The sequence below is a fragment of the Dreissena polymorpha genome, chromosome 9 (genome assembly GCF_020536995.1).
Source record: "Dreissena polymorpha isolate Duluth1 chromosome 9, UMN_Dpol_1.0, whole genome shotgun sequence".
In the NCBI taxonomy this organism is placed as follows: Eukaryota; Metazoa; Mollusca; class Bivalvia; order Myida; family Dreissenidae; genus Dreissena; species Dreissena polymorpha.
The window spans coordinates 20201523-20213301 of record NC_068363.1 but is presented as its reverse complement, the minus strand read 5'-3'; the positions used below and the strand labels follow the sequence as shown (position 1 = coordinate 20213301).

The following is an 11779-nucleotide window of genomic DNA, read 5'->3' as shown; positions in this document are numbered from 1 at the left end:
ATTAGTTATCTGCGCTTGGCGGTGGACTGCCAGATGCTTTTATTGCAACAACTATCGGATCAGGGATATATATCGTCTACAGTTGCAATGCAGTGTCAGTTTCATTTTTTTGTGAACTCGGTTTAAAAACGCATGTGTTAGGGAAACACTAGCTTTGCAGGATACAATTGTCCGGGCATATTGTTGTTCAGGTTCGATGCATTTTCAAACGACTTATGGGTGGGGGTGATGAGCATGACCAGATTGCTGCGCTCATAAACCAGTTCCTTACGTCGAAGGTCACAGGCTGAGGCAAAAGATCAGATTCCTTATACGTTCTAAATACTGCTACCGGAGCATCACAAAGCTTGGAATAATTAATTATGAAAGCGTTGTTGATCTGAGTGTCCAAGGTAACAATTGGAAGCTAAACGTTTTATTTAGATAATCAGTTCATAACCATTGCAGCGTGTTATACCATACAATATATAAATATTGAAATTGATCCATGAATTGTCAGTATCAGAACATGGTCCGACATTGGTGAATTGATAAAAATAATTGATAATCACGATTATTCGGGGTGTTTCATACCAAAGCCAGATAACTTAGAGTCCTAAGTCAAATGTCAAGGTCTAATGCATACATAATATTAATTCGTCCTGCATGAGTTTTATTTTTATGCCCACACGTTCAGATGACCATATAGACTGCCCTTGGCCATACGACCTTCATTCCTTCTTTCGCACGTTGGAATTATTTGTCGCGCGGTGAACATCTTCAAATGTAAGGGTCAGTACGATCTAAACTATTGACGACCAAAGGCAATGACGGACCATGCCCAACTTTAGATGATCATCACAATAAATTGTTCGGTCTTTTGGAAAGAAGTACTAAACAAATGCTAAACTTTAAGAAAAAAATGTGTACACTCTGTAAGTAACGTTTTCGCTTTACCGTCATGAAACCTGCTCAGAACATTCCCTCCAACGATATCTTAGTTCAGTTCAATAACGGGTCTGGTCCTTTGAAAAAATTACCCACTTTGTATAAGATAATTACGAAATAATGGCCAATAAGGAGCAATCTTGTAGACCAAATCTCCAAATTTGGTCACAATATTTGCACTTATAATGTCTCCACCTGATCAAATGTGTATCATATGGAGTAAAAAGCATGTTAATTGAGATGCATCACGATGATCTGGACTTTGTTCTACATGTGAATGAATCTTTGATCTGAAATCTTGTTGCCAAGATGGGATTTAATTGAAACTTGTACTTTCATTTCATCATGCCTAAACACTAACAAGTTTCTTGCTATTCCATGAGTTAACTAACCAATATATCGCTAAACATAATGTGTAAATTTGAATTGGTTTTTAATATAAAACAAAAAAATACGAAACACAATACATGTAATTCATATTGTATACGGAGGTATAAATTGCATGTACCTGTTTGCTTTGAAAAGGTCGTGTGCCTATTTGAAGCACAAACATTTTTAAATCTAAACTATAGTTTATTAAGCCGCCGGAAATACCATTCGTGCAATTGAACAAACTTGAATAAGGTATTCCAGTCAAGATAACACTAAGAAGAAATCAAGCGCCAGGTTGGCACTTATTATCCAAATGTTTAAAGCGATATTGTGCTTTTCAAGGCTTTTTACTTTTGCGACATCGGAGGGCATCGACAAGATCTCTTTATATTAATAAATACATTTTGTTTAAATATATATTCAATACAAAAATATAAGATTTTTAAAGATTATATTTTACTTGTTTATTCAATTTTTTATTGAAGAAATTGAAAAATGACGATAAACATTAAGTGATATTTTCTTCAATTTTCTCTGAGGAGCTTTTTTGATATGACCCCTGCTTTAATAGAACATAGACGCATGATCGGCATCGACGTCATTAACATGGGGACCGAACATGGACGCGTTGTAGAATTCTTTTCGTATTTTCGTTGAGGAAATAAACTCGGAATACGGCAAGAAATGGATCGGCATCACTGACTCGATGAATTTTCTGGCTGGAAAGTTCGGCATGTCGTCTCCTCGCACGTACATGCTGTCGCAGATCTCGTCGGCGTCGTACATGCACTTCAGATAGGGCGTCGGATCGGTCCCGTGGATGCAGAACACCTGAAATGGTAATACCTTTAACACGGCGAAACTCCTGGTTAGCCTGCAGGAGAGAAATCGCATTATAAATGTATTGTTTCGTATTATCTGTGAACTTCACAATGCCGAAAAGAATTTATAAAGTGCATGTCGAATGCGTATTGCTAAAATACTGTATCAGACGACTTTGCCGAATTCCTATCAGTAAGGATATTTAACAATGTCAGCATATCTCATCTCTTTTCTATGAGTGCAACAGATTACATATACATCGCTACGCCCACAGACACTCATGTATTGCTACAGGTTTCATTTTGATCCGCTTAATTAATATACAGTAAATAATCTTATCTGATCGGCGTAAGCTTATGAGAGCTTAATAACGTAATTTTTCTGCCATCGATTTTCTGATTTTAGACACAAAAGTCACTACATTTAAGAACACACAATAGACTAGCCGCCCTCCCCCCGAAAAAAAAACTGAATTTCCATACACGGTATGTACATTACTACGTTGTTGCTTTATATCTTATTAATGGTTAAATGGTATAAATGCAAAACTAGTCATACACCCCTAAATTATATTTCAGCTTTGTAACAATATTCGTTATCTGGCATGCAATGTGCGAATGGGTTAGTGAAATGAGTAGGCCATTTACCATGGAGGCATGTTTCTTGACGTTCGACATCCTCTTGGTAGTGCTATCGATAGGGACCTTTTTCTTGAGTTTGAAAATGCTACGGCTGTCATGGACGCCCACAATCACCTGTGTAGCCAAAGTGACGCATAAGAATTATCGTGCAATTTAAAAAGTGTTTATAATTAATTATGATTCGTTTATTTAACCATTCACCAGATGTTACGTATATTAGAAATTGCTTATAATATTGATCACGTTTGATCAACGGTTCTGTCATAATGACTAGATTGGCATGATGCACAGTTGCGTATATTCAACTGTTAGTCTAAACCACTCGCTACAAACCTAGAGCAAATCGAAACAGAAGATATTTTTTAACAGGCTACATAAAAAACACCTCAATAACGCTTTCATTTGACTTATCTTCCATTTGAGTACTCCTACAAAATTAGAAATGAGTATGTCACTTTTCGTTAACGAAACCAACGTACTTATTTCTGACATTTCTCAATTACATACCTGTTTTCCCAACTGGCTCAGTCGTTCCAACAGGATTCTATGGCCGTCATGGAATAAGTCAAAACAGCCCACCGTATAGACCTTGTCCACCGTCTTTAGACTGCCTATCTTCCACGTTGGTACAGAATGGGACCGCATCAGAGTTCGCGGAGCTTCCTTTTCCGAAGAGACGTCAGATTTCTCGCCTTCATCATCGTCGTCTGCGTCGTTCACATCTGACTCCCCGTTTTCGTCTCTATTAGTTGTAAAGTACCAGTATTATCATAATAATTATCGAGCTTATTCATGTTGAGCCTTGTTAACTAAACCGACGGATTCATTTGGAGAATAGTGAAATGTGTCTTGTTCTGAAAAAAAACTGGGCTTAATTCATGTGCGTAAAGTGTCGTCCCAGATTAGCCTGTGCAGTCCGCATAGGCTAATCAGGGACGACACTTTCCGTTTTAATGGTATTTTTAGTTTCAAGGAAGTCCCTCCTTACCGAAAATCAAGTTTAGGCGGAAAGTGTCGTCCCTGATTAGCCTGTGCGGACCGCACAGGCTAATCTGAGACGACACATTAAGCACATGCATTAAGCCCAGTTTTCTCAGAACAAGACACAAATATTAACCCTTATCTTATGCTTAATGAGGCTCCGTGTGTACTAATTATTGCATGTAGGTTTATTGTCGGGCAACTTATCATGCTTAGTCAAAGTTGATATTGACTCCCATAAGGCTCAACGAGATTCAAAAGTTATATTATTATACACATATAAGCTATATAGGATTAAAGTAATTTCGAAATTTTAAGTCTAGTATCTATTTCACCTCAAAGTCGTATGTAAATACGTTCAGTAAGTCCAAATGAAAGTCTCAGCATCAGACGTCAGTCGCGAAGAGTTATCAATACTTATCCATAGACCCCAAGGACGTGTTATAATCAGGAAATGGACGGGGTTGGTTCCATACGCCCAACAATTGTGACGCAATGAATGTAAGTTATACATTTAAAAAATAATTATTAATCAACATTCATACATTTACACTATCTTTGGAAAATAATGACATCGGTGATATGATAACGTTTGGAGAACTTTTTATCGTATTTTTTTCTTTATTTATACTATTACTGCTGATGCCTTTTAAGTAAAACGGTATATACGTCAGTGTAACTGCCTGTTAGTATCAAACACTTTCATATATATAAATTATAGGGCATTTCTTTATGACTATTATATCCGAATTTCTCTTCTTAATACTGTTTCTGGAGTCAAGTATTGAACACTAGTACAACAGTTAGACCGGTGTGGTGTAAATGCGGAAACATCTACCTTCCATGTTGTCATACATGTATTTAGGTCTTTGTGGTCACAGGAAAACTAAATAATATTAACATGAACAGTGTATAAAGTCTATGAATAAAAACTGGTTAAATACTTTAAATGTGGGACGAATGCTATAAATTGGAGCGGATTTCTGTGAATTAAGTTAGGTAAAAGATGCAATTTATGATGATCAACAAATTAAACTATCATAAAGTGCATATAGATTCATATATATATTTAATTTAATGTTGTTTGAGTTGTAGTACCTTGTATCCTCTTTATTTCTCGTATTGTCTTCTTCATAGGTCTGAGTGCTATCGTCGAGCTAGAAATATAAGCATATAAAGCTCGTCAGCTTCAATTCTTTTATTTATTTACCTTTAAATTGGAGTACCGTACTTGTAGAATAGAACGAACACTTTATAAAGGGTAGCTAATGGAATTGCTTTATGCGTTATATGGTATTTAAGTGTTTATATTTGCGAACATAAGTATAAAAAAGGTGGTTTAAAAGTTTGTTTATAATTTTACGCATGTAGAATTTGTTTGGTAAAATTATATCTTATTCACGACACGTGGAAATCATATCAAAGAGTAAATCTATTTCACCGGTATTACTTATATAAACATAATGTCAAACATACATTTGAAAAAGCGAATTTTTATCGTTGTATATTGTCTCAAATTAGTGTATGTGAACTGTTTATGTACTTACCAATGCAATGCTGACTCTTTTCCTCAAAGAAGGGACTTTAATTGAATCCGTAGGAATGACGTTAAGACGTTCTCCGCTATTTCTCTTAATATCTGGAAACAATGGCTCTTCTCTAGGGCTGCTACTCTTAACCGAAGTTGTAAGTTGACGCACATCAGTGCTTTGAACCAGAGCCCGCTCTGTTTCTGTTGACGACACAGCCTTGGAGCGTCTAGGTTTGAGTTTGTGCTCCAGACTTGCATGGGCTAGACGTATTGATAACAGTAGGCACACGATACCAGTTATTCCAGCTGAAAGAACATATGTAAATGTCAGATATGTTGCGTGTGTTTTTTTTTCTGAAAGAAATTTTTAAGGTCTGTATTACTTTAGGGTAAGGCGCTTCTTAATGAATACCTACAAGTATTGACCTATTCTTACTGTTTAAAGGTTAAAAAAAACTTAATAAATGTATGAACAATTTATTCTTTGGTAAAATGTTCATAGGTCTTGGTAGTGTACACACCTAATACATTATACACATGTATACAGTCATAATATGAAACACAACTGCTTTTAGACTGTGGCAACAGACGGAGTTTTAAGAACCGCAAATCGATTTGAGATGCAACTGCACAGTGACCTCCATTGTTTAACTTCCCGAAATATCATTGAGTAGGGGCGGCTGTAATGGCTATTCTACATTTAACGATACAACATAGAACGTGTTTCAAACGTTGTAAGAACTTATCTTTTAGTTTCTATTTATTTTCACGAAACAAGATCATACTTGAGACGTAGTGCGAACGAGGTCGGTCTGTCTGAGAACGGATTGGACGGACCAGAAACGGACTCGATCTGTGTGGCATCGTACAGGTAGTTTCGGTCCGATCGCACTTCGTTCTAGCACGTTCCCAACTCGACCTTAATAACACCTATCCGTTCTTAGTACTTCCATTCCGTTTCCAGTACGTTGTAACTACGTTTAATTGTAGAACGGGATGATCGGAAGAAAATTTTGAGTAGGCTCAAAGTTCTGAAACACCTCTCCCGTTCAACCCCGTTCCAGGGCGTCCACAAAGTTCGAAGACAGTTCGTAAAACGTTGCTACTACGATCACTCCGTTCTCACATAGTTCGAGCCCGTTTAGTCACATTTTTCAAAACGTACTTCTAACGAAGTCGGTGTATTGGGGGTATAAGTAATACAGAACGTATTTATCTTGCAAATATGATTCTGTCAGCAATATATTGCATTATTTCCCCATTGGTTTTTCATATTATATCACAAAGTATTTAATGAAAAAATGAATGGTGTTTTTAACCTATTATATTATTGTTGCTGACCTGAGAAATTCATAATATGACCATGCAAAACTGATATGAAAAGGTACAATAATGGACGTCTGACTGGGTCTGCACAGGAAAGCTGCTTATACATTGCTTCTTACATGTAGAGGTGCAAGGATTAGTGCTCGTTTGAGCCATGCACAAGAACGCTATCCCCATGGATTCCAATTTCTCTTTCAGTTTGCCTTCCATGACGGCCGCAACATTGGGAGTCGATTCTGTGGTCTTACTCTCGTATTTCCTGCAGGAAGTATGTATCTTATTACATACGTTGGAGTACATTAAGTGTAGGCATGTGGTTTAAAAAAAAGTCATTTCTAATAGTATCCCAAAACTTACGATGTAAAATTTCCTATGTTTGCTAAAGTGTGTGTTTGATATAATTCAGCTTTATTAGGTATGGAAGAGATATACAGATATAATGAAGTTTTGAAGAAATTATAATATTTGCAATGCACAAGAAAATGAACAATCTAATGCGATGTGTCCAATAAGTTCAAATAACTAGCATTACTATATAATCAATTTAGATATTGACCAAATAGATAGCAATAGTTCAATTAAAAGCGTTACAGTTTACCTCGAATAAAATGCTTGAAAGTAGTCCTGGACTCGTACAACACCTAGCACGAATTCATACGCAATTATTACGGTACATGCGCTTACAAACATCCAACATTGTTGAGTTGTCATTTGACTGAAATCGGTCACCAACAGGATTGACCAAAGGGCCAAGCAGTTAACAATCTGTAATTGCAAGAAAAGTATCTCATTTATTTCAATGCACTCTTTTTTGCCAGCAGACATAAAAATTAAAATTAAAAACACATTAAAATAAAATTATCTAAGTGCAACTAAGTATTACACCTCGTTATAACTATTTCCCCTTTACAAAAGAACTGGAAAGAGTTTCTTTACATCAATTAGGGGTATAAATTGTTAGTAAAATATGTAATGTCTTACAATGTTTTTTGATGTATTAAAATATATTTTGTTCATAATATAAACGAACAACAACACAACACTAACTAAAACATTGTCATGTAGATGCATGTCGGCAAACATGTCGAGATCCTTATCAAACGTGCTTGCAAAATATTTTATAAGCTTCACCATGTACATGCTTGACGCTTGAGCTCTTTCTAAGTTTTAATGTGCGAAACTAACTTGACTGCCTTAAAATTGAAACATTGTATGACGATTGACAAAATTGCAATCCCGAAAAACTAGTACGGACTATCGCACGCACTGACAAACGCACGGACGTACATTCAATTGGCTATTGTGACGTTTATATCAAGCTTTCCGCAGGCGATCTCGAAAAAAAGTTTATTCCATTGGTTACATACAAACTCATAAAATGACAACCTTATCACAGAAAGCGTCCATGAACCCCCCTAGCAATGGATCATCTAGTTGACCATAGACGGACTTCTGCACCTTGGCAACAATGCCGTCCAGGTGGTCGAGGAAATCGTGGAACAGGACGCATAGGAACGCGATTACAGGATGGTTGTACCTAGACAGCGAACAAAATAGCGGTCCAGTTAATTTCGTTACTATGTCAACTGATTTAAATGTATATCCGTTTGTTTGCAATCTGATAGTAAATGAAAGTCTTTTTTAATTACACAATCAATATTTTGCAGATTGTAACGATATTGACATCAAAAGGATCTCGTGAACATTCGCTCTTAATTATAGTAAATTTCAGACACGCAAGGTGTATGTTACACGTCAAATTTTATTAGAACTTTTGTAGGAAATGTAAACCAAAAAGTATCGGAAGTTTATTTATGTACTTACTTGAGACACCACGCTATTGGGATGACAAGAAACGTCCTTGTCCATGATGCTATGTTAGCTGTGAAAACGTTGACCTTGTGACCTTTAACCTCAATTGCGCGGGGTATCCTAGCAACCAGAGGTGACAATGTCGTCTGCAGTGGAGAGTAGCAGTAGGCATCATACCAGTTAATCTGCGGATAAATACGTAAACATTGACGGTGAAAAGACAAAAGTTTCCTCTTCTTTTAATAAATGTTTGAATCGTTAGAAAGATCTGGTAAAACAAATCTCAACACAGTACAATTTATACTACGAAATCAAGCGCTAACAATTTCTCAAAACTAAGTTTCAATTTATTTCGACTTAATTAGTTCGGACGGTATTATAGATTTTCATGTGCACGTGTTTATACACGTTTAATGTGAATTTAATAATGAATCACAAAATAAAGCGTGTTCAAAAACATGACATACGTGTTTAAAGTGAGAACTAAAATTTTCTTCGCATATACAGTAATATATTAATACTCGTATAAACGCCTTTAATATGTATACTGGTCTATTTCATTTTTTGATGGACTGAAACTGTGTAATAAGTGTATGATGATCAACAACTTTCACGATATTCAGTCGTCCGTGTGTTTTCGACAAATCTCGTGACGTTTTGCTCTCGACTATTTAAATGAAATTTGCATAGGAAGGCTGTCCAGAAAGTAAGTTCACAATCTCATTTTATAGCTTGGTATGAAAAATATGTAATTATTTTCATGCTTTTTCCTTGAAAAATAATTATGTTACTTTAAACATTAAAACAAATTGATATACACGGATTTAAAGAAAACTTACGGTCTTGGAGCATATACATGTCCACAGATATTAAGCTGTTATAAATTGCTGACGTCAAAATAACATTAAACATATATGCATCGACATATATACTAATACTCTATATGCTGTATGGGGTATGGTTATGAACTTAAATGTTTATCTTGAGAAATCTTTAAAAATTCAATTCATTTCATGTACAAATTAGTATACGTAGTTTGTGGTTCAAACATTTTTTCCTTGATCAAATCGCGATATTGGTTGTCCGACCCAGGTCTGATCTCGACCCAGCGTTTTCAAATCCTATTCTTGTCTGTATCGGTGTACCTATGATTATTTTTTAAAAGCTACATGAGTTATATTCAGACTCCAAATTGATTATGTTTAAATAAATAAATATTTGATTATTTGAGGGTCCACAAAATAACAAACCGTCAAATCTACTCCGAAAACTTGTCTTGTGTTACGTTTAGACACCGATTTGATATAGTTGAATGCAAATAGCAAAATGACGCGACCGAAATGATTTAAAAAAACGATTTCACTTTGTACCGTCTGTTAGCATCATACCAAATGTGTTAAGTGTCTCGCTTGTTTGCATATTTATCAAACTGTATATGGTAATATTAATTAAAAAAACATAAAACATGGTTATGCTATCTTGATTTCCCTATAAAATAGGTTTTCAACGGCATAAGACTCTGATTAAGTAAATTTCAAAGCATATGTATCATGCACTTAATCGGAATTGATTAATGTGTAAAAAAGTTATCAAAGTCTGTGTATAAACATGACGTACAACCCTCGTACAGTTTTAATTTCTTAAGGTTTTACAACTTTGCAATTTAAAGATACTTACTAAAACGAATAGAAACTTTTCAATGACACTCAAAGTTAGTGAAATAGGTATCCACACCAACTGAATGACTGACATCTGAAAATACACAAAATATCCCGTTTGCAGTGTAAATTTTATCAATAAATATCTGCTGCTGATATGTTACCGTGATTTCCACTGTCTAACTTATTCCATTGGCTGTGTTCACCGCCTTAATATTAAATAAATGAGACTTGCACTTACATTAAACGGTGAGTGTTATTTTCCTATTGACTGAAAGAATAGTGTCCACCTCCAATTACCAGCAACCGTTGTTAAAAGTTTATGTGTATGTCAACTTCATATAATCGTTAATCGTCTCTTTATCGTATCGTATACCTGGATGGCTTGATTCACATGACTTATACACACCATATCGTGATAATAGTTACTTAAGATTGTTGAATCGCATGTAAGAATGTAAAGAAATGATTAGGTCGACTTGTCAGCCAAAATGTACATGTGTTTAATGATAAAATTATATGCAGTGATTGCATCATTTCAACGCAGTGTTACAATATGCGAATATAACACCAAAACATTCTGCTATAAAACAAATGAAAAAGACACAACAAACAACACATTAAACAGCATCGATGTTAATGTGAGCATAAAGACTAAAATGGCCTTTAGTATTGGTATGTCCCTTTGACTACTATCAACGCTTACAGGTTTTGTTTGATATTCTGTTATCGTAATTCAAAAATGAATACTGGTATTCAAAGTTTTATGGAATAGATCAGTAGTGAAACCCCATACAAATTATCTGGCCCGTATTCACCAAACCGTATTCTATGTCTTTAGAATTAATGATATATCTGATCTAACATAATCACTTTAAAGTGTTTACATATATATAAAGCGTGTATATATGGCTATATCTTCAACCGCTTTCCCAAATTTGTTCACATATTGTTTGTGCCATACATTGTTTCATCCTAAGACAATGAAGATTGTTATATGAACTTTTTCATTTACCAAATGCATTATGAGTGTGTAATATCCTATTATTTAATACAATGCATGTGATATAGAGTGTATTTCCGTTTGAATCGAATATAATGTATGCAGCACACATACATACACGCATACCGCCGAAGTTTTTTCGGCGTAAGCTGTATTAAGCCAGCTTTTCACCTTACCTGACCTTTGTAAGTGTCCAATAAAATTCAAATAAAATTTCCCGCGGCTAGGTACGAATAAATACACTTCATTTATTCCATTGGCTGATTTGAGTATACCACCAGAACATTGGAAACATATCCGCGTCTTTGTAACACTGTTTTACTGCATGAAACAATTTTATTTCTAATGAAAAGGCTTAATAGATAGAACAGTTTTACACTCAATTCTCGACATCAATACAGTTTGTGCGTGCAACTTTTATTTTCAGAGAAATACCAGCGCAACGCGTTTATACTTCAAAGCTATGTTCTCATATTTAGTACTTACTTCCATATTCTTGTCAACACGTTAACATGTAAAAGTATTAAGAGCAGTGGAAGCGAGGCCTCACTATAATACATTGCATTTCAACCCGCGAGGTATCGGGTCAATTCGCGGCCAGTGTATGAATGTCAGAGTTTATAAACAGGTCATCACCGGAGTTCTCGGCCAGTAAAATAATAGTTATATAATAAATACGCTATCCGTGAACTAGGTGACCTGGAAT

The 11779-nt window shown here is 35.4% G+C and overlaps 1 protein-coding gene across 2 annotated transcripts; it reads right to left on the bottom strand.

Moving 5' to 3' along the window:
- Nucleotides 1-1343: 1343 nt before the first annotated feature.
- On the bottom strand, nt 1344-10497 carry LOC127844441 (uncharacterized). 2 transcript variants are annotated; one of them, XM_052374645.1, is made up of 11 exons: nt 10447-10497; nt 10090-10164; nt 8425-8597; nt 7987-8137; nt 7199-7365; nt 6720-6859; nt 5291-5580; nt 4842-4900; nt 3270-3504; nt 2769-2876; nt 1344-2130 (listed from the first exon to the last, which is right to left on the bottom strand). In XM_052374645.1, the coding sequence occupies exons 1-11, from the start codon at nt 10480-10482 to the stop codon at nt 1864-1866; spliced, it is 1701 nt and encodes a 566-aa protein (XP_052230605.1). In that variant the 5' UTR covers nt 10483-10497; the 3' UTR covers nt 1344-1863. The 2 variants fall into 2 exon arrangements, with proteins under 2 accessions (XP_052230605.1, XP_052230606.1); XM_052374646.1 differs by having other exon boundaries at nt 10312-10456.
- Between the last annotated feature and the right edge of the window lie 1282 nt (nt 10498-11779).